General features: G+C 34.9%; 1 protein-coding gene across 1 annotated transcript in view; it reads right to left on the bottom strand.

Annotated features, from left to right (window-relative positions):
* SEMA3E (semaphorin 3E) overlaps positions 1–24,208 on the bottom strand; it is a 128,273-nt gene that overhangs the window by 48,090 nt on the left and 55,975 nt on the right. The window contains exons 2-4 of the mRNA XM_054272194.1: positions 12,411–12,571; positions 4,868–4,927; positions 74–193 (exon numbers count right to left, since the gene is read on the bottom strand). Coding sequence (XP_054128169.1) covers positions 74–193; positions 4,868–4,927; positions 12,411–12,571 — 341 coding nt within the window. The remainder of the gene's footprint in view (positions 1–73; positions 194–4,867; positions 4,928–12,410; positions 12,572–24,208) is intronic.

Below are 24,208 nucleotides of genomic sequence, written 5' to 3'. Positions count from 1 at the left end.
ATTTATTTTTAACCACAGAGGCTTTGCTGGAAACTAAACTGAAAGAATCAGTACTGTAAACCAAATGTCTTACCTCTGAAGGATGTCCAGCTCTTATAAATGTGCAGTGTGGATCAAAAGCTCCTGTTCCACAAGCCAGAAGATGAGTCCTGTTGTATCGGTGAAGGACACGGATGTAATTGGCACATTCATCCTAGTTTATGTAAAAAATAACCACAGGGAAATATTATCTTTTAAAATATTTTTTTAGTATCATATGTGCCCATTGGTGACATTCTAATATTGAATCTTTCTATTCTATTTCATTTCATATTACTAACTCTGCTCCATAAGTTTCATGGGTGGGCATTTTTACATTAAAAAAGCAAGTTTAGAGCACTGATTGATAATGTCTTATTGAAGATGCTTAACCAGTTAGGAGTTACTAAATTATAAAAACACTTTTGTGCTTCTTTAGTCATGGAGATATCTGCAAATCTGAATAGATCTTTACTATGTACTATTGGATACATAAGACACAAACATAAGATTCAGAGCATCAGATGTGAATGGTCAGCAAACAGCTTCTCTCTAGAGTTGAATACTTTATCACTATACAAATATAATTTTTAATTGCACCATTAATTTATTGTATTATTAATTGTTAATCAATATTTTTATATTGTATAAACACATACTTTGTCTGTTTCCACTGTTTAAACCCCTTTGAAAAAGAAATACTGATTTCCCCCAGGGCAATATTTTGGGACTCATTAGTGTATTTGCAACTTCATAAATATTACAATTAAAACATTTTCAAACATTCCTTTGAGATGTGGGGTCATTATTCCTGTGCTAAACTAGAAATGGAGACAGTGAGATAAAAGTACCCCTTGATTTTGGGACTCTTGGGATTCCTGGGATTTGGTTTTTGAATTTTTTTTTGGTGTTTTTCAATGGTTTCTATTAGTGGAGCAAAATTACTGTTCATTTCAATTCATTACTCAACATTTCTGCAACTTAGAACCCTGAGCTTTAAGACATTTAAAATGGAATTAATCCAGTTTTAATCCATAACTTTGTTCTGGCATTTAGACATGTAATTTATGGAATTCTCTCTGGGTTTTTCAATAGCCAGTGAAGTAACCCAGACATCTCCAAAAGGCAATTGATACAATCCTGAAATGAACATACAAAACAGAGTAAGGGAATTTCCTTTTTTGAAAATTTCCAGTTTTTCACTGATAACTACTCTCATTTTTGGACTGCTGTATTTGTGTGAGAACAATTCTGGATCTTATTAACAACTGCAAGAACTTAACATCAAAAAGGAAGGGTCTAGAGGGAATTCATGGGCAGAATTCAACACTTGCAAATCCACATTAGGTTCAAAACTAAGAAACCATCTTTCTTCTTTCTTCAAATCCCTGAAATCATTACATGTAAGTCTTCCATTTGCTCCAGCAAATAAAAAAGGAAAGAAATCTCCCCCTCTACCTGATCCTCCTTAACTGTTCCTCCTCAGGATATACCATGCTAATTCATAGAAGTAATTAACCTACACAGGAATAACCTGTTGTGTAACTAAATATTATTCATGTACAAAGGACAAACCAAACTTTAATATCTCAGCTTTGGAATTTCTTGATTTGTAACTAATTTGTTCCTTTTTTTAAAGGAAATAAAAACATAAAGTCAGATGAATTGATGAAATGAGAGAAGAATGGGGTTAAATGAGCTGCATGAGATCCTCCTTGTATGGATCAACACTCAAAGACAGAGGTGTCCACTTTTTATGTTCATTTCCCAAATGTTTGCTGACTTGTGGTAGCAAAATGCAATTCCATAAGTATTTTATGATGCCATGAAGTTTTTGAATAGATGCTTTACTGGGTGCTGATGCTGTTCCTGATTCTCCCTCTCCTCCATCCTGACTTATTCCCTTTGTTTGCTCTCAGTGGTGGTCTGTTCTTTACTCCATGGTTTCCTTTTTTATGCATATAAACTTTGAACTCTTGATCTTTGTACCAAAATCATGGTAGGGATATAATTTTTTTTTTTTAATGGGAAAAATCTTCACTTTTTTTTTTTTTCCTCTCATGTGCCTTTGAAGGAATGCCTGAAAAAAAATCTGCAAAAAACCCCCAACCCCTAGAATGTGGAAATACCAAACATAGAAAAACACTAATTCAAAATGGCTAGACTTGCTTGTTTATAAGCAGATGACAAAAGGTGCTGTTCTGGGAAGTGTCAGCAAAAAGGCATTGCTGATAACCCTACTAATAATGTATTTTACACAGGGCAGGGAAGAGATGCATCATCCAAGGGAACATTGAAATAAGACTTCTTTATACTATATCAATTAATTAAATACTAGGGTTGTCTTTAGGATGCTCCACAGATATATTAATAGATCTGTGGAATTTTATTAGTCTGAAACTTCTCAGTGTGGAGGAGTGAGGCATCTCTACAGAATTTGATTTATATCTGAATGATTTCCAATTCTGATAACGTAATTCAGAGTAATTGAAAACTCTCACACTGCAGGCTAGCGGGTGTGATTCCTGGCACACTGGATGACAGCTGAAGGATTTTTTTTCTTTGCCTTCACTCAAATCAGGAAAGCATGGCCTTATTTTAAGAGTATGCACGTGCTGTTAAGAAAAGCATTTTTAAATTGTCCTATTAAGTCTGTTACAAGCTCTGGAAATGTTTATGACTACAGTACTTGCTATTTTACTGCTACAACAAGAACTGATAACTTTTTAAGGTTATACAAGCTTGTAAAAGTGGCCAGCTCTGTTATACAGAAAGAGGCAGCAAACTACATGTGAAGTCTTTCAATGCTGAGAAGCTTATTACAATATTATCAGTTCTACTTAATAATTATGCCTTGAGTAACAGATCTTTTGCAAAGGAAAATAAAAAATAGAAACAGCATGGAAATAAGCAAAAAAGTTTGAAATACAGAAATTTTTTCCTAGACTTTGTGGTGTGAAAAATAGCATTAGAAATTAAAATGGACAAAGGGTTGATTTTAAGACATTATATTATTAAGTCAATATTGGTATATGGCTACAAAAAATAAGGGTGAAAATAAAAATAGTAGGACGGTTTTTTTTATTCTAATTTAGATTACTTTCAGGTTGAGTAATTTATCTTACTGAATGCTGAGAATGCTGATGAAATTACTAAGGTTTCTTGATATTAATTAGTGTAACTCATTCACATAGTCCATACATAATGGTGTCTTGTGAGGATCAGAATATTGTTTGGTATTACAATATTAGAAAATTTTAAAATTTTAATGTCTTTTTCTTAAAGAGTCTACTTCTAGAATCTTGTGATTATTTAAAAGTTCTGGGTTTTTTTCTGTAAAAGCAGTAGTTATTCCAAAGCTTCATGTTGCAGAGAAATGTGGAAAACACATGAAGCTCTTTAAATTACCACATTCATAGAATGCAAATCTGAGGAATTACAACAACAAACTGGATTGCAAAAAGGTTTTGGGTTTTAAGGAAACATAAGTCTGAGGGAGCTATCTTTGTTTTTAAACAACAGTACCTATTTCTGCATTTTTTAACAAAAATATTGCCTGAGTATCAGAAAATATGTAGTGGTTAAAGAAGGATGGTAGAGATTTAACTAGCAACAGTCAATGCTTAGCGGTACTATCAAATAAAGGAAAAATAATTTAGGTTTGGGATTCATTTAATATGACCATAAAGTTCAGCCATTGTAGAAAACCACCATTTTCAACCAAAGCCACCTGAAATTATCAAGGATATAAAAGTAACCTGAAAAAGTACAATGAACTCGTAAGTTCAAAAAGGATCAGTTCTAGAGCAGGTGAATAGGAAGAGTCATCGTCATCATCATCATCATCATTATCATCATCATCGTATATTATTATTATTATTATTATTATTATTATTATTATTATTATTACTACTACTAATACTACTACTACTTTCCAATCTGGTTCCAGTGCCTTAATGTGGACAGTTCTCAAGCTTTCACTTCAGACAAAATCTTTATAGCTTCCTAATTTACTGGGATTTTATGGTGGTTATCGTTGAGGCTGCTGTTTGCTGTGTTTCTGGGCAAACCTTGTATGTCCCTTTCCGTGTCCTACATTCCTGTCACTGTTGCTGTAAAGCTATCATAATTTTCACATCCCTTGGTTCAGTGTGAGCTCTCTCAGCTGTGGGATTTATTAGGTGCACTCTCTGTGTGTTTATGAGGTGCAGATAAAGAGCTTGGTGCACTGCAAAATTAAAGAGAGCTCCCCTCCAGAAGAACTTTCATCCTGTGGTGCCAATGATATCAACTGTGTATCAGTGAGCTTTCAAGTCTTTTCCCAGGAAATTATTACAGTGAGGGCATTGAATCACAAGAACAGAACAAGTCTGAAGTTCATTAAAACAGAGTATTTTTATTAATAGAACAAGAAACCTATAGGAAAATATAAATTACAGTGTATTTTATAATTATTAATGACTGCTTTTTAGAATGTATTCTAGTGAATATGAATTTTAAATATAAACTGGAATATGAAAATAGAAAAGATAATCTGTGTTTATGAAAAGGAAAGAACATAGAAATGGAAAAGGAAAATTATTAAGGTATCTTGTTTGATAGCACCAGAATAAGAATTGGAAGAAAGTTCAGGCAATGAAAAGTGTTCATTGCCTGTTTACGAATTGGTTTGAAGAGCAATTAAACTAATAATTTAATGTGTTCACAGTAGTTACGTGTTTTTAACCTGCAACACTTCACTTTATATCTGTGCTTTAATCTCTCTTAAGTTAGGGATGCCTGAATTCTTGTTTTGGACCAGCCACAGGTATAATTAAAGTATATTTAATCTGTAATTAGTGATACTTACATCGTCTCTTCCTTTAATTATGCATTCTTCTGCCTGCAGAGGTGTACTAGGCCAATGGATCTGAGGAAAAAAAAGAAATTAATTGTCAGTCTGATCATGGAAATCCAGCTTTTCCATTATTTCTCATGTGAAAGATTCTCAGATCAGAAGTACAAAATCATAGACCAGCCCAGGTTGGAAGGTGCCTCAAAAGATCATCTGGTCCAGCTTTTGGTGGGAATGAGAGCCCAACTGAGATTATCTATCACTGTGTCCTAGACATCTTTAAATGATGACAGAAACTCCACCATATCCCTGGCTCCTTGAGAAGGGAGAGCTTAATTCCTCTTTGAGATGCCCCTTAAAGTATTTAAGCACTGGAATACTGTGATGAGTTCCCCCTGAGCCTTGCTTCCCCTGAGGGAAAGGACCTTCAGTCTCTCCTTCGTTGGAACACAACTGTCTTGATTAGGGCAGCACAGCAAATTTACTAGCAGCCAACAGAATTTAAAGGAAGTTAATGTACGGAACATTTTGTACAAATTCAGTAGAAAAATCTATGCTAAACTGTCAGTGAGTTTCAACATAGTTATTAATCTTGAACTACTGATTTGCTGCTTGAAGTGACGCTTAGGAAAGAAAATGGCTTACAGTGAAGTTAATAAGGGTCAGAAATTAACCTTATGGGAATAGGATTGGCTCTTCACAGTCAATTACTAAAAGCAAAGCCAAATTACACAAGTGAGTTTTTCTTCAGCTATCTACTGTATAACATTTAGGTTTCATCCCAGATGCATGATTTGTTTGGATGAAAACAATATTAAACAATGACTGATCACACTGGAATGATTACTTAATTTCTTACAACATTTAAAAGTGAAAACAAAAACATGTTCACATCAGTCATATCAGGTTTGGCTAAAACCAAGTAAATATCCAAAAACTGATGTCATCATTAAGACATTTTTGTCATTAATCCAAAATCCAAACACATTTTTTTTTTTCTGTCTGGAAAACATTTTTAAATTAAATTCTTCTACTAAGCTTTTTTCTTCCCTTTTTTTTTTTTTTTTTTTTTTTTTTTTTTTTTTTGGCAATTGAACTGTCTTAGTTTTCTTGAGATAATTCTAATCTGAGAAAATGATAGATTATTAGAAAACTTAATAGCGGACAAGTGGGGATAAATTATTTATCCTAGATTCCTGGGGCTTGAAAGTAAAAGACCCACTTCCCCTAATATCTTCCTTAATGAATTGGATGTGGAAATCAAAGAAATACTAAATAAATTTGCATTACACTAAAATGGGAAAAGCTGTTGACTCTCAGGGCCAAGGCACTGCAGAGACCAGGACAAACCAGAGGGCTGGGCAATCACCAAATGTACCAAGTTTAACAGGGGCATTCTGCACCTGGGACAGTGCAACCCCAGTGCTGCGCATGGATCAGGGGATGAGAGACAAGAGCAGCAGCAGAAAGGGACCTGGGGGTCCTGGTCAGTGGCAAACTGAGTCAGTCAGTAGTGCCCTGGCAGAGTTTAGGTCTCACACCATCTAAATCCAAGTTAATCAGAACATCTCTTTTCAGTCAGATGGTCTTGTAGTTAGTTGTCTATGAGTGATGAAAAGTTACTCTCATCTAATCTCTACATTGCTGCTGTACAGGCTGGAAAGGTACCTGGACTTTGCTGAACTCCCATGAAGGCACTCATCCAGTCATCCTGATCAGACCATTCCTGGTTCATTCATTGCAAAACTCAGGGTCCACAGACATTTATTTTAGTCACTGGTCAGGAATTGAATGAAGCTTGGGTTAAACCTGTCCTTAACCCAAAAAATCTAGGAGTTATGAGATTTCTAAGATCTCTTGAGGCTAAAAGTATCAAAACACAGCTCTCACTTCCCAAAGACAAGTTCTAACTAGCAGGCTAAAATAAGAGCTTTTGCCTACACCAGGTGTAGGTGGCTATTAGGAACTGAGAAACCACAGAGGGAATAAAACACTTGACTCTGTAACCAGATATTAAATACACTGTGTGTAAGTGATTATTTTTGCATTTGGAGACTTAGTCCCAGTGCTGTTGAAAATACTTTGAATGTACATTTTCCACTTAAGATCTACTGAATTAAATACATATACAGAATTAAGAGAAAAAAGCCAAAGAGGTAACCTAATGCTCCTGCTTTGTCTGGAATGTCAAAAATCAGCTGCAGTGGAGCTACATAAATTTGGTCCTTGCCACAGAAAAAAGAATAAACTATGGTGTTGGAGAATGGTTTGGGTTGGAAGGGACCCTTAAAGACCAACTAGTGTAACCACCTAATATAGTCAGGGATTTCTTTCACTGTTGCTCAAGGGCCCATCCAGCCTGACCTTGAACAGTTCCTGGGATGGAGCATTCACAACTTCTGTGTGGCAAACTGTTCCAGGGTCTCATCATGTTCATAATGAAGAAGCTCTTCCTAGTATCTAATCTAAATCTACGGTCTTTTATTTGAAAACCTCTGTCTCTTGTCCTGTCACTACAGTCCTTGAGAAAATTCTCTCTTTCCTGTAAGGCCCCTTTACAAATTGAAACTCCAGCATGAGGTTTTCCTAGAGCTTTCTCTTCTTCAGCTGAACCCCAATTCCCTCAGCCTGTCTTTATAGGAGAGATGTTCCAGCCCTCTGACCATTTTTGTGGCCCTCCTCACAAAATTACTGACTTCTAAGGCAAGTCCATGTTCATTGCCTGAAGTGGGCCTGAATGATAACTCTAGTAATAGATATATGTCTCCTGGAGAAGTTTTTCTATCCAGAAATTATTTTTAAAACTCATAACTCTTGCAAGGCTCTTGAATTTAACATAAATAAGTATTAAGATTTTAATCTCTTCAAGAGTATTTTTGAATCAAGACAAAAATCTCTGCATGTCAGATTTTGCTATCATATCAAATTTAAAATTAGCATAACACAGGATGAGTTTGCACTGCATGAAAATCCAGATATTAATCAGCTGCAATAATAGTCTTTAACCTGCCATGTATTACTTTTCTTGATGTTTATGTTTAAGAGGTGTGACAAGTACCAGCCTTAATTTTCAATTGGTTTTCTGCTGGGATTGCAATCATTTGGCAAGCTATCAATAAGTATTTTGGGAAATCTGCCTGGGTATGTAGACTGTACTAGCGTCACACTGGCATACATCCCACTAGCTGCAGTCTTGACATAACTATTTGTTTTAACATAATTTTTCAAAATTTTTCACCACTTTAGATTACTGTGAATTAAATTTTAAATTTGCTTGCTGAGTGATGTTTTCTCCTATTGTACCACAGTATTCTCATCCTTGACCTCGAAGATGTAATTTTAGCTCTTTAAAGGGTAAAACACTGTAGGGAAAATATATTTTAAAATATATTCATCATAGGAAAATAATTGAGTTGTAAGTAAGTACAGATATGGACGAAACTTTAATTGGAGCCGGAATGCTAATTAGTGTCTGAAAACATCCTCTCCATTCAGCCAGTAGCCTTAAAAAACATGATGGTATCTATAATGAAAAGTAATTTAAAGAAATTATATGAGCTTTATAGCACTTCAGGCCTAAACAGACCACTGTGTGTTCTAGTCTGAACTCTAATGTGCGACAGGGCAATTAAGCAATTCAACCAGCCTGTCCCCAGTTTAAGTCAATAAATAGTGCTTAATTAACAGCTAACTTGTGCTTGGCTGAAACATAATTTCTTTAAAAATATCTGCTGATGACTGAATATTGTATATATTTATCAACAAATAACCTCTTGGAAGGTTATTCCAACGGCTAATATGCACTAAATTGTGTGCCTCTTATTTCAGTTTACACTATTTCACATTCCTACATGGTATTTAAAAAAGACTCAAGCAAGCCCTGCTCCTGCAGACTGGTGTTCAGCCAGCTCTGGAGTGAAGAAGAGCTTCACTAGAGGCAAGATATAAGATGAGGTCTCTATAATTTATTACAGCAGAGATATAAAACCGAATCTGGAGCCATCTCACGCTAGGTGAGAAACAGCACAATTTAAATCTGCCTGCACAAGCCCACTCACAGAAGTGGGAAGGTTTCTGTTCAGACTCAGATCTTCCTAAGGCTCTTGAAGTAGAAACTATCTGTAAGGAACTTGTGGGCAAATAGGAAGAGCAGTTTATTTTCACTCCAACATGAGACCAAAGGAGGAACAAAAGTCCCCCTTCTTTAGGAGCTGTTTGACCAGTGGTGATGAGCCACTGGCACAGGCTCAAGTTTGCTGTTAACAGAGATCCTCTCTGGCACCAATTACAATAAACTGCAATGTTTTTAAAAACAAATTTGGCACCAGACACCAAAGAAAGTTCTCTATCTTCTAGATCACTACAGGCTTGAAGGCTTTGGACCAAATCTCAAATATGAGTAAGGATTTATTCCAAAAATGGTGTCAAAGGAAATAAGCTCTTAGAAAAAACAAAGGTTAAGTGAAATTTGCCCACAAAGCTTTGTCTTTACACAAGCTTTTGAGTGCTTATATGGCTCTAATTCTCTGCAAACACTGATACTCACATCTCATATTCTCCCTCATTCTTAGTGTAAGGGCACTTTTCACATAGAAACAAGACATCTAAGTAATGTTCAAAACCATAAAGCCATGTTCATAACCATTATGTGTTAAATACTCTAAGCAAGAATATAATAATAATAATAATACACTCTGTATGTATTAAATGAGAGAAACAAAGAGCAAAGTAGGCAAAATAAACATTACTGGACAAATAGAGAAGTGAGGGCCTTTCCTTTTCCCAGGTGACATGGAAGGTTTTTGCTACAGCTGAGAGCTCAACCCAAATGTCTGGATTCCCTCACCAATGCAAGAATGACAGTAGTAGTATTTTTTCCTGAAGGCCTTTTTCCCCAGTTTTTTTTTACAATTTTTTTTAGTGTATATGAAAAATTGGTAAGGATAAAATGTATTTAAAATAATTTGGTAGACATTTATATAAACAGCCATTAGGTTACATGAAAAAGCTATAATCTATCCTTCAGAGTGTTGCAGTGTGTTTGAAAGCTGAAGAAATTGAACTGGAAGAAAACATGTAGTCTATTAAATAAATACAGATTTATAGGAGGCATACCTCACATGCCTCGCAAGTTAAGTTTTTTGGAAATGTTGGATTACTTTGGCAGTAAACAGGTCTCAATGCAAAAGCATTTTATGTCCACTCAGCATTTAGTTGTTTTTCTTTGGGATAACTTCTAATATGCTGGCTAGAACTGAATTCTTTGGTCATTTTACAGCAAAAGGCATAAATCTCTAGTTGGGAACGGATTTCAGTTTAGTTTTTAGAAAGCATATTCATATTCTAAATTGTTGAGAAAGGAATGACTATGATTTAAAGTACATAAACTGTTTTCTGGGTCAGAGAAGACGAAGATTTGCATTAATCTTCCCAAAACTTCATGAAACCTTTCTTTTGCAGATAGTGAGTCATCCTGGTTACCAGAGAGAGCATAAAATCCAGGAACTTGCCTGCACTCATACACTTTCAGTGGATTGCAACTTCCAGTTTAGATTAATTAAGCTAAATTCTTCAGTCTGAAAGAAAAGGTCAAAAACTAACCAAGACACAGTTAAACATCAATTAATTAAGAACTTTGGCAATAATTAATCAACCACTCTCTCAACTCCAGGAACTTTCTCCAATGTATTTCAGCAATTAAGGATTCCTATAACAGAAATGTCTCATTCCACACTTTTACTGATATAGCTGCAAGACTATCATACTTTCCTTAACTATCCTTGAATGAGATTTGCACTGAGTGAACTCTGGGAAAAAGAGAAAAAGCTCATGCCATTTGTACAGTGAGATTGCACCATGTTTCCAAAGGTGCCAGGCCAAGCTTTATTTATTTCAGTTTCTCATCTTTAGCATAAAAAAAGGCACGAAGAGTTTTCATCACTTTGCCATACTCTACACAGGTCTCCAGACAGAGAACATGGTTTCAGAGTAAATGGCTGATATTCCACTTAAAAACAAGAAGGGGAGCAATGAACTTTGAGTGTGTCCAGATGGGATGATGGTGGTTGGACAGAAGCATGAAGTGCTCTATCCTGTCATCTTCCCTCACAGATCTACTGCCAAAGAGGGAAGAAGAGAGTGGAGACAAAAAGCTTGTTTTATAGAAAAAAAAATGCTGTTCTAAATGTTTTTGTATCTGTGAGCTCTAATATCTTGTCACAGGATATTAATAATCTGTATCAAACTGAAAAGGAATTAGCTTATATCTCACTGTTGAGGAACAAAGCTCAGTATGTAACTCTGCCTGCTGAGGAATTAAATTCTGGGCGATTTTTTTTAATGTAGATAAATTCTCAAATAGCCTCCCTGAAAAGATTCATATCCCATAACAGTAATGGAACGTGCTAATTATGCTTGGAGATAAGTAAAGATACTTATGGTAAAGTTGGTCACAGTGTTGACATAAGAATAGTGATATTCACTTTAAGCAAGAGGGCAAAAAAAAAAAAAAAAAGGTTTTGAAACATCACTGGACAGTGCAGTATAGAAATCAAAAATATTTCTCCCAAGTGACTTTATTTCATTTATTCACTTTTTATTCTGATTATTAATTTGCAAATAAATGAAAATACATCAAAACACATTGGGAAAATTTTAAAAAATAGATAAGGAAAACACTGAAATATTTCAAGACATCATTTATCTGCATTCAAAATAGTTGAACAATGGAACAATGCTCCTGCCAGCTTCCCTTGCCACTCTATTTTCCAGTTCTAGCTTCCAAGGGCAGAAGTGAGTAAGGAATCCAAGGCTCACATCAGCTCAGCCTCCAGCCTCTCCACTTCAGTTGTCAGTTTGCCAATCACTTGTGGTTTCCACAAAGTTCTGAGCTCTCTGCCAGGATTATGACTTAACCCACCTTTCTCCCACAGACCACTGAGTACCCTTCAAATGCCACTTTCAGTCATTATGTAATAGCACCTCTGGCTCAAACCAATGCAAAATGACATTTCTAAAGTTTAAAAAAACCCAAAAAACTTCAAAGTTTATGCTGCTATTGAAAACTTTTTATAGTTTACTATATGCTATTTTTTAACATATAGTATGCTATATGCTAAAAATATAAAATGTAAAAATACTATGCTATTTTTTATTTATGCTATTTTTTCTCCTTAAAATTTTATCTTCTGCAACTCCCCAGAAATACCAGGGAGGTATTATTCCTTAATCATATAGTGGAGATAAATCAGATGTCTACAAATGTGAGGTGCTCTATACATCTCTAACCATGCTGAAATTCAGTGAGAAATAGTAATATGACCCCCAGTCTCCTCATACAGAGTGAGCCTTATGGGTGAATAGGGGAGACAAAAAAATGTAATTAGTGCATTTTTCTTAAATACAAATATGGCCTTAGAGTTCATGCACAAATCACCTACAAAAACTCCATTACCTCAGCCATGCAAGTTCTAATATCCTGTGCTACGTGTTGAGACATGAAGTGACTAATATATATAAATATATACTATAAATGTACATATATGGCTTTTTACTCCACCTCTCGGTAGTTGTCGCTGATTCGATCCAAGCTGAGGGAATACAAGAGGTCTCTTCCTCCCACGAACAGTCGCTCTTGGTACTCATCCAGCAGCATTACATGAAGTCCAAGATATCCAAACGGGCTACGAAAGACTGACGTCCTGTTTAAATCCCAGAGCTCTGAAACACAATCAGAGTGCTCGTGATAAATACCAAACAGCTTAGCTTTCGTGGCTTCATTTTCATATCCTCCTAGGGAACTAAGCAAGAAGTTGTGGGACATTAAAATGCTAAACGTATAATCTTTGAGTAAGAAAGAGACACGGAACACCTGGGAACAATTTTTAAACTAAGCCAATTATACAGGAGGTTTGTCTCTGAGTCTTTCCATCATAATCTTTATGCTTAAGATATGACATAGGGAGAGATGAAAGTTAGTTTTCTCCTGGACATTTTCTTAAAAGGAAAAAGTGCTTTGTGGCATTCACATTCTCTGAAAAAAATCCCTTTGCCCAGGATTTTTCTCCTGGGAAGCTGAGAAACCTCAGAGAAAACGAAAACAATTCTTATCTCATTTGCTTCTCCTGTGTTGTGCTCACATGTGGAATGTGTTTGGAGATTGTTTACCCACAGTTTATTGTTTCATTGGATTCTGCTGTGAGTTGTTTTGACTCATTGGCCAATCAGGGCCAAGCTGTGTTGAGACTCTGGAGAGAGTAAGGAGTTTTCATTATCTGTTTAGCATTTACTTACTGTATTCTTTAGTATAGTACTCTTTAATATAATATAGTATTATAAAGTAATAAATTAGCCTTCTGAGAATATGGAGTCAGATTCATCATTCCTGCCTTTGTTGAGGCATTCCCTGCAAATACAATAGTACCTCTCAGAACAATAACTGCAAATGGACAAAAACTGAATGAATTAATGGAAATTGAAAAAAAACATACTGGAAATTGTGTCTTTGTCTTTCAGGTATGTCAAACTCCAGGTTTTCAATGTATACACTGTTTTTACCCGGGTTTGTATTTTTAGGAGGATGGCATTGTGGGTTTTAAGCTTAGCACTGTCTTCACTTAGTTCACTGAGTGTATTGCCTCTAAATTCAGTGAAAACAGTATGAAATCTGTGAAATGCATATGAATAATTCTCCAGCACTGATTTTGTCAGGAAATGCACTGACCTGATATGGGAATCTGAGGTTTAGCTGTACATCATCTAGGCTAAAGCCAGTTCCACTGAGAAAAGGAAATTCATTCTGGGTAGCATTGCAGAAACTTGAATTCAGGCCTCAGAAAGCAAGAAAGAGGCAAAACATGGGGATCTCTGCACTGTGGGGTGTAGCAGAATCTGGCTAGCAACAGGTGAGAAAGGCTGAAAATAATTTTGTTTTCGAAAAGCCTCAAAAGGAGTCATTTGAGAGACTACCCTTGGACTCCCTCCAAAATGACAGAGCTTGGACTGGGGGACATAAGAACTATGTTCTTATGTCTGTACTGCGGCAAATTGTTTTATTTTGAAGAAATCACTTCTGGTAAAATTAATTAAATATGCTTATCCTTGCAGTTTTCCATAAGCATAATTTTTTCAATTGTTTCGTTGTGGTCCTGAGGCTGATGTTAGAAGAAGTGAGATTGTCCCTGAGCTAGAGAAGACAAATGAGCCCCCATCCAATTTAGAGGCTCCTGCTCACATGCCACACCAGCAGTTATGTTCATTTGTCCATGCTGCATGTTAACAGCAACATAGAAACCACAGCTGATGTTCTGTAAGGAGGATATTTTATGCTTGAAAGGGTATTAATTTAATCCAACAAATTTACACCATTTCTATTAATTTTAAATTATTAAGTGTATTGTGTGTATGATTTCAGTAGTAGGATAAATATTTTACTCCATTTACTAGGTAGGCTGAGTTCAGGTCGACAGAGGCTAAAAGTAACAAGTTTCTGAAAGTTGTTTCCTTAGATGATAAAATTTTCATCAAAGGAGTTGTGTTAAAAATTCAGCCTCGCATATGATGTCTTTCTCGAGTGATCTTCAAGCAAAATCTATTAAACAGTTGTACCTGTATGTGACTGGCCTCACTTAATGAAAATGGAAAACTAAGTCACAGAGAGGAGCATTATGATGAATAGAACAAGAGACTTTTTTGTCTCAGCATTGCATACTAACCATTGGATAGATACACATTTTTTGACAGTGACACACTCGCACACAGCTGCACAGCAATGTGGAAATGGCACTTTCAAAGCTTGCTCTTGCCAAGCAAATGAGCAGATTGCTGTTTTGGAAGAACATCTCTTGTTTCTGAACAGATTAGAAATGAAATGAAAGCAGAGCTAGAAATACACTTTTGGTCCTAAATAAAGCCAGTTTTTATTTGCAAGAATATAAATCATTCAGTATATTTTATTTTTTAATCAGTCTTGGAGTGAAAGGAATTGCATTTTAATTCTAGTTATATACAAGCAACAAAAGGTTATTGTGGTAGCTTCCCCTGATTTATTTTCATGTTATCCTGAAGGCAAATTGTTCATAAATGAGACACTATTTCTTTACATAGATCAGAGATATGACTCATGTGTTCTCATAATGATGAACAATTCTCTACCCGATCACATAAACTGGTAACTGCTCATATAAGACTCAGTCCCACAAAGCACACCTGCAAATCCTATTGTCTTAAATGGAAGTTGAGAATATTAAATATCTTTCAAGATAGAACTTGCAAAAAGAGATGTTTCTAAGGCTAGGTCCAGCAAACTACACAGACATGGGGTTGCTGTGGGGATAGAGAAAGGAATAGGAATGAACCTGATATCTGAAAGGACTGAAACCCAAAAAATTGTGGTTGGAGAGTGATTTTGTACTGAATCACAAATGTAGTAATATTATGTAGATCCTTTGATAGGTAGTATAATTTCCATATATTATAGGATACATGAGATATTAGGATAATGCAGCACATCCTGAATGCCTAGACAATGAGTTGTATATCTGGGAGTCTAAAACAGCACTAGAAGCTTGCCATTTCTAGGCAAGTGAATCTCACCATGCTGTGGTTTGCTGTAAATGACACAGGTTTTGAAGCAGTAGAATATCATTTTTTTTGTGCTATGCCCCTTCAGGAAAGCTGGTTAGCTTCAATATAGGAAAGAAGCTGTACTGCTTCTGGATGAGCTGCTGCCTCCACACATAGCACTGCTTTCATGCTCACACAAATGCATTGTTAGCTCTTAGAACCACAGAATGGTTTGGGTTGGAAGGGACCTTAAAGATCATCTGGTTCCAACTTTCCTGCCACAGTTTCTTCAAGACCAGGTTGCTCCAAGTCCTGTCCAACTTGGCCTTGAACACTTCCAGGGAGGGGGCACCCACATCTTCTCCGGACAACCTGTGCCAGTGTCTCAACACCTTCACAGTAAAAGATTTATAATATCTAATCTCAACCTGTGCTCTTACAGTTTAGAGCCATTACCCCTTGTTAGAACTCCTTGGGAAAAGTTCCACTCCAGCTCTCTTTAGCCCCTTCAGATACTGAAGGCTGCTATAAGTTCTTCCTAAATTTTTCTCTTCTCCAGGCTGAACAGTCCCAGCTTTCTCAGCCTGTCTTTATACTAGAGGTACTCCCTCACGTGGGAGTGACTAAGGGTTTCAGTTGAGCAGAATCCTTCCTTTTACTGAGTTTCTATAGGTTTCAGTGACAAAAAAAAAAACAAAAACAAAAACCCAAAACCAAAATAAAAACAAACAAACCACCAAAAAAAGTTACTTCTTCTGTAAAGATCTTGCATAAAGAGGCAAAAAGTCAGAGACACAGAGGATGAATTATTCAGGGTGAATATATTGCTAGTACTCAGCACATAGAAAAAAAGAGAAAAGACCTTTCCTATCTTTCAGTAAAAACAAATCTTCTGGAGTACTGATCCATAAATTTGAGAAAATGTTATCTTTTGTGCTATAGTGCTTTTCCATTTTAATCTAAACTCTCAAGACCATAACTAAACCCACCCCATTGCAGTACAAAGAGCATTTTACTCAACAAAGGAAAGACTACTTCAATATTTACATTCTCCTATATGGCACTTCACTTTACCTCTGAAAGCTTTAAAGCAAGTCTGCACTGCTGAATTACATTTCATAAGAGAAAAAAAATCTTATTTCTTTCTGTTTTAAAAACTGAGAACAAACCTGCTGGTTTGCTATCTGTCTGACAGAGGTTGCTGGCAAATGTTCAGACTGATCTTGCTTACCACACCTTCTCTTATAGCAGACCTACTTTGGTGAATGTATTCATGCTGTATCCTGTTTGACAAAATGGATTCTATTACACATTGGGCTAACAATGTTAATTATATTCCTAATAGGCAATTTCTTGGATATTTTAATGAGCAGTATATAATTCTAACTTCTAAGATTATTTTAGAGCAGTCATTTCTTCAATTAGAAAAAAAAAGTCACTCTATTTTTGTTAAAATGTTTTTTAAATAAAAATTATTGATAACTTAAATGTGCTTGGAAAATTAAATGCAAAAACATCTCAGTGGTGCTTCACAGCAACCAGATTATAGTGCCATTTCATTTATAACACATTTTCAGAATTTAAGCATACTTTGAGTAATAAATAATTTTGGACCTTCAATACAGACAAATACCATTGCAAATTTTTAATCTTTTTTTTTATTTTTCTCAGGGAGTGACAAAGCTGCTGTTGCTCTGCTCTGTTCTTCATAGCATTACATCATCACAACTGCACATGTCTATTGCCTTTGCCCTTTTTTGCCCTCATAAAAATCTTTGGCTCCCCTTTTAAATTCTTCAGAAATATAGTCTCACCTCCCACTCTACTTCATGCTGCAGATCATTCTTCCAGCAAAGATGTTTTCCAGATGCAGGGCACTGACAAATGAGCCCACATAAGGTGGATGTCTCAGTGCTGCTTTACAGGAAGAGTTAATGGCTGGGGTTGCATTCTGTCCCCATCAATAAAGTGAAAGGCCACTGATTTAAAGCCTAGGTAATGTGAGCACCTGAATGACATCTTATGCTTCAAATTCTTGGCATAGTCCTGAATACAGATACTGCAGTGGAACAAGTTTTACAAGAACTTTGTGAACCTTATGTAATTTTAATTAATTTAGCTTTTTGCTATATTGCTGAAAAGTGATAACAAAATCTGCTTACAAGTGACAAGAAAGAGACAGAAACAAAAATGAGAAAAAATAAAAAGAGGCATAGAGGAGAGCCTGAAATATCTGTGACACAGTTTGTGAACTACAGGTCAATTGTAAGACCAGGTAATATATGTATCTTCTGTTATAAAACACTGGTACTTTATGGCAAATATTTTTTTGAGCGTACTCTAAAGACTCATCCATCACAAGGACAAAAATATAAACTTACAAGTGGTTGAATCTTTTTGGACAAGGTTAAGACCTCTAACTGGCAATATTCTATATAAAACTAATAGGAAGCAGAAGATTTCTTCCCGGGGGGAAAAAATAGAGAATAAAATTCACCTAAACCCCCCAATTCTGCTGAATATGAGATTGACAATTTTTACTTTTCTGTGCTTACAGTCCTCAGTCAAATATAACCCTATAAAGTAATTATAGAGTCATGATAGTGATTGTCAGGTAATGGCAAGTTACATTAACTCAGGTGAAACAGCAAGGAACTGAACTGGTTGGGAAGTAGAAAAGGGAACAGTGTTAACTGGCCAGAGGTGGCCAAAGTAAATCCTTCTGCAGGAGATTTGGTAGCAAAATCTGAGCTAAGAAATGTAATAGCAGAATTAATTGCAAATAGTAAACTAACTCAAAAAATTCAGGGTAGTAGTAATGCTGAAAGACGTCACTGTAATTTTTAAATGCTGTTCTTAAGATACTTTAGTGTTTTATTGGGAGAAGATGAATCAGCAGGAGATAGGATTAAAAGTGTGTGAGGGAGACTGAAGTATGAGCTTTCACTGCTTGAGGTTTTATCTATGTGGCTGCCAGGCAGATGCCTCAGAAACTTGGCAGAGAAGGAGACCGAAAGCAAACTCCAGTAACAACAAGCAAAAACCCATTATTCCATAACTACTTTCATATGATTCAACCTCTGCTCTTAACAGCAGGTGAGTTTGGCTGTTGAGCTTTATTTGGGGAATGTAATTGGTTTCATGAAGGGAGCTGGTGCAGCAAAGCCCATGAATAATTTTGCTTATTTGGTTCTCCTCCTCTAAATGTTCTGGATTTAGTGATGAAGTTTAAATTATAGTCAAAACTTCAAATAAAATCTTTGCCTGTCAGTCTGTCGAAATTACAGAGGCAAAAGTTTCTGAAATTAAAAGGTACAGTTTGGGGAGACAAGAATAGTTTCAATCTGTATGCAAGACAAAACACTCTTCTGGTTTTTCCCCCCCCTAAGAATATTGGAAAAACCTAAAACTGGAAGATATAAGAAATCTTAGGAAATATTTTTGTTTTTTCTTATTCTACTCAAATAATGACAGAAAATATTCTGTGTAGCTTGAAAGTCCTTAAAACAGCTAATCATGACAGCTCAAGTCCTAATCCTTGATATTTCCATTTCAAACTATTATGTGCCACATACATACTGTGATATACATATATTATGTCACATCTGGCAAATACTTGTTTTTTTCTTCCCTGGTAGCAAAATAACATATTCAGCTAGCAACACTGTAGCTGGTTTGGTTTTAGTCACTTAATAGCAGAAATATAACCATCACAAAAAGACCAGGTTTTATAGTTGCAATATATTACATAAAAGTAAAAACATGTATATTTACACAGTATTTTATAATATTTTTAGTTCTTGCTGGAAATTTCTATGGTGTTCATCAGTTTAAGGGAAATCACACACCATATTCATACAAGCTGAGTTTACAGCAATTTTAAGACACATTTCTAGATTTACATGCTGGTCCAATAAAAAACCTGATATTCAATTTAATGCTAATAATGCTTGAAAAGAAATTTAACTCACTGTAATAAAAAGTTGATGTTTTTGGGTTTTAATCATGCCTACCTAGAAATAATGGATGATTTACAGATTGTTTTAGAAACAAAGCTCTTTGTAAGTCAAAGAAAGCAGTTACAGAACCTGATAAACAGTCATGTATATTGAAGTGATATCTAGTTAGTTTTTAGTTAGTTTTTTGACACTAATAAATTTGACCCTATCAATTTCTGGACTTTACAGCTGTTTTTTACAGCAGTAAAATAGGATGGTTTCTCATAGAAGGCCTAATCCAGAGTTCATCTGCCATTTTTCCCAATTAAGTTCATCAATTTTGACCTAGGTAATCACATCAGTATAGATTAAATAGATGTGGAACACTATAGGGAAAATAGTTTTCCTTTTGTATTTTATCTGAACCTGAAAAACAGCAGACAATCATTCAGAATGAGAAGAATTTTTCATAATTTCAATGTCAAACTGCTATATAAATGATGTCTACCATTCACTATGCTTTTGATGATGGTGTTTAGTTTTCAAAAATAATAACAATTTAAAATATTTTAAATTAAGCTTACTATATTTTTCCATATCTATTTCCAGTTAGAGAGATATTACTTGCAGAATGGTGAAGAATTTTTATTTTAAATTCACTTCAGTATTAGATAGCAAATTTTGGCACTCATTCAAACAAATTTGCTATGGTAAATTGACATACTCATTATACCATTGTACTCTATTATAAAAACATTTGTTTAGCTTACCAGTGGGATTTTTAATTGGAAAAGGTTCATGTATCCCCAAAATGCTATCTGACAACACAGTTCAGAAATGTGGTTGTGATAGAAATTATTAAACAATTGCTTATGCAAAATGGCATAACACTGTGGAGGTTATGATCTCCCAGGTCTCAGTGACCTGCATAATGTGGCTGCCTAAAATTTTCTAGTGACTTCAAATCCTAATGATCCTTTTTAGTAAAGCATTTTAGGAGGTGATAATACACAATAATGTTGTGGATAATAATATCTTTACCAATATTATAAATTTCTTTATGCATGGTAAACTGCATGATAGAAAGCTTCAGAAATGTGTTTTTCTATTAAAACACATTTCTATGTTCTAATAGAAAATAATAGCAGAAATATAAACTGGAATTTTTAACTGTGCAATTATTCCAACCTATGGAAAACACAAGCATCCATGAAATACTCTTTGTGAACTTTATGCACTTCATCCAATATACCTCTAAGGAAGTAAGCACAAAAAGAAAAGTCCTTTTAAAATTCTACTCACAGAAGATGTTTTACATTATGTTTAATATCTTAATAGTGTCAACAAGTGAAATAATCGATTTATAAAACTTGAGTTTTAGAAGGTACATATGGTTCAAATAATCACAGACCTCTGCTGATGAAACACAGACAGTCCAGTCTCCTGAGGACCTGATTTATTAAGGTGTACCACTTACTACATGGTTACTACCACACCAGTATGGGAACAGGAGAATTTTTCCTATGGAGAGATCCTGTGTTTTGACAGAAAGAGAATCTGGTGCTTTCATTTAAAATGAAGATGCCAAGAGTCAGGGGTTTATGCTATTCAAAATGACTGTTAAATTGAATTTCCCCTGTAAAAGATGGATTAAAAGGAGCTATCTCATGTGATTTTCAGCAGCATATGCTCTTGGGCAGGATGGCATGTGATTGACAGTGTATGTAAGGCTATCTGGAGACATCAACAGGAAAAGAAACAGAATTGAGGAGAAAGGAGGCATTGTGAGAAAAGCAAAAGGCGGAGGGAAAATCGAAATGGAAATAACTAAAAAGATGAAAGGAGATTTTCAAGGTATTTTTTTCCTGTGAAATAAATTACTCACAGCATATGCAGAGTTTGAGACAACATTCCACAGGTGAGTTTAGAAAGATTTGCTACAGCTCACACACGGAAATAAATTGAGTTTCTATGCTCAATTTTCCCTGAGCATAGAAACTCTATAAACAGAGTGAATAGACTTCTCTAGAAATGAACACTTTGTTAGTCCAAAGTTTGTTCTTTTAATTGACCAGAATATCTTCTCTGGAAAGATTTAACCCAAAGAAAGGAGATGTATTCATCTGCTACATGAGTGTCTTTGGAAAGCCTACCTCTTGTAAGTTAACTGGCACTAATACATCCATGGTTTGACCCTGCTTTTCCTAATCCATCTCAAATACTTTTAAATATTAATGAAAACTGAATGCATCAAAGATCTTTTTCTTGTCTTTATTTTAATTAATTTTTTTTAATTATGACACAAAGCTTTATGAATGAATTCAAGCTCATATATTGTAGGGTTGGATATGTCATATTCAGCTTTTGTTTTGTTCAAAGTCAGATGTCTGGTTTAAGGTATTTATCCAGCTGTCTTTTTTTATCAGAACAAAAGAAAGAGGCATTCCCAAAATGCATTTTAAAATTCCTGTAGAAGGGCATCCAAACAAATACAATCTGAAAATAGTAATTTTTATGATCCAAATTTTAAGAATTTAATCTAAGTTTTAGATACATAATGAACATAGATGAATTCCTCTCCAAAATGCATTCTATAAATAAACCAAGGTTATTTTTTATCAGTGTTTGCAATTTTAATCACTGTAGCAATGGGCAACACATAGAAATAGCTATCGTTGTTTTCTCTTCCGTTTCTCTCCCCAGTATGCCTAATTATTTGTAAAATTGTAGAAAAGTGAATTACTTGGAAGAGAGAGACAGAAAAAAGCTTTATTGCAATAGATTAGGACATATTTGAAACCTCTCAGAATCAGTAATGCTTTGCAAATATTAACAGACAAAACATTCTTCAGCCATTTGACTTGGAGCTGGTAGAATTCAACACATTTGATCTTAAATAGTGTAACTGGAGAATAAAAGTCAATAATGGGGAGCCATTAATGGTCATGTAAATATTATGAACTGTACTATTTACTGTTGCATATTATCCTCAAACCTTCATGGATATGTCCACCCATCCTCCCTTTCCTTTTCCCCCCAACACTATTCATTGGTCTCTGATGGTTTTTGCAAGACAGAAAAGTGATAGTGCTTGTTTAGAAGTTTATTATACTTTGATGCAAACATTATCACTCCTCATGTCACATTTGATTATCCAATGGAGTCATACAATAGACTGTACTGAATTTCAGCTGTGGTTTGTGCTCCTAAGACTTTCAGGTACTTTTAGAAAAATTCCCAGTGATAACATAGGCCCCTTACAGTGAAGAGAATTCTATGATACAACAGAGAAACAGTCTCCTGAAATTACAAGTAACATCTCTATATCCTCACTTGACCTGATAGTAATCATAAAAAATCTCCCATAAATCTCTCCCACTCCAAAATGGAACATTGTTTCAGTATTACTCTGTCCTGAATTATTTTGCACAGGATGTAAAAACACTACACACTGATGGGTGTTCCTTCATTTGTTCTTTCTTTACTGTAATTTAGAAATTCACCTTCATCTTGATTCTCGATTTAACACTGGGGCCTAATTTCAGATGTTTCGGGGTCAATCTGTCTTTTTTACTTATAGCTGGCTTTACAAAGGTAGAATGTGAGATAATTTCACTAATGTCCTTTATTTCTCACAAGGGCTGTTGATGTTTAGAATTATAGACATAGTATGAAAATGGAGGATTGATACATCTGATTAATTTTTTGTACACTGAAGAGTGGTGCAGAAGTTCATAGAAATCTAGGGATTAATTCCGAGATACAGAGAGAGCTTTGGGTTGGAAAGAGCCTTCAAAGATCATCTACCATAATCACCTGCCAGAGCCAGGGACTGTCACTGCTTCCACCAGCTTGGTGACATGACAAAATAATAATTTCAATATTCACAAAATTCTCCAGGGTTTTAATTTACAGTGAAAATCTACACGATTTGCACTGATCGCTCAGCAAGTCTGCATAGAACTGCTGGACAGTTCATATTTTGAATGCAAGTACAATACAAGTCCTGAGAATTTGCCCTCAGAAAAAAAGGAGCAGAACACACAATACATATTGGAATTGGGAGAGAACATTTTTCAGATTCTAAAAGGATTTTTAAAGATTTTGGAAAATGTTTCCATTCCAAACTGGAGCAAAAACTTCAAATACAGAGCATTTTCAAACAAAAAAAAAAATCCAGTAATTTTCCCAAGGATAGAATGATTTTGATAATTTTACATATTTTATTTTGATCAATGCAGTCCTCTGTTTTTATAGTAAGTCAACTAACATTTCAAAACTAAATGTTCTTAAAACAAAATAGAAGTCTTAATTTAAAACACACAAATGTCTCTTTTTTGCCAAAATATTAATCAATGGAAAAAGAATTAAATATCTGTAATTTCCTAAGGCTTCACAGAGGAAAAATGAACCAAAATCAAAAACCAAAACTAGAATCTGTACAGCTAGCAAAGAACTTCTAGAACTTCTGCATACCTTTAAAGTATCTGTTAGTATGCCTTATCTAAGAAGATGTATTTTTAATAAAATTTAGCTATCTCCAAAAGCAATAGAACTTATGAAAAAACTGCAATGGATTTTTCATAGTAATGTGTAGAGATTGAAAGATGAAGAGAAAAATTAATATAGAAGACAAAATTCAGAATCCTTTCACAAAATTACATGACAATTTCTAAATACCAACTTTTTAGATATGCTGGTTACATCCAATATATTTGTCAATATAAATATGAAAAATGTGAAGATATTATATTAGAACTACAGATCCCAAGTGCTATATACCTAATCTGACAGCAATGTTCTTTCTTAGAATAGAATAGAAACAGAGATTTATAATCTGCATATTATTTACAGG

Source organism: Melozone crissalis, unplaced genomic scaffold (genome assembly GCF_028551555.1).
Source record: "Melozone crissalis strain CALT ecotype California unplaced genomic scaffold, PUWL_Pcris_2 ptg000004l_1, whole genome shotgun sequence".
In the NCBI taxonomy this organism is placed as follows: domain Eukaryota; kingdom Metazoa; phylum Chordata; class Aves; order Passeriformes; family Passerellidae; genus Melozone; species Melozone crissalis.
Note: the sequence above shows the minus strand (reverse complement) of the source record. Positions and strands in the feature narration are given on the sequence as shown.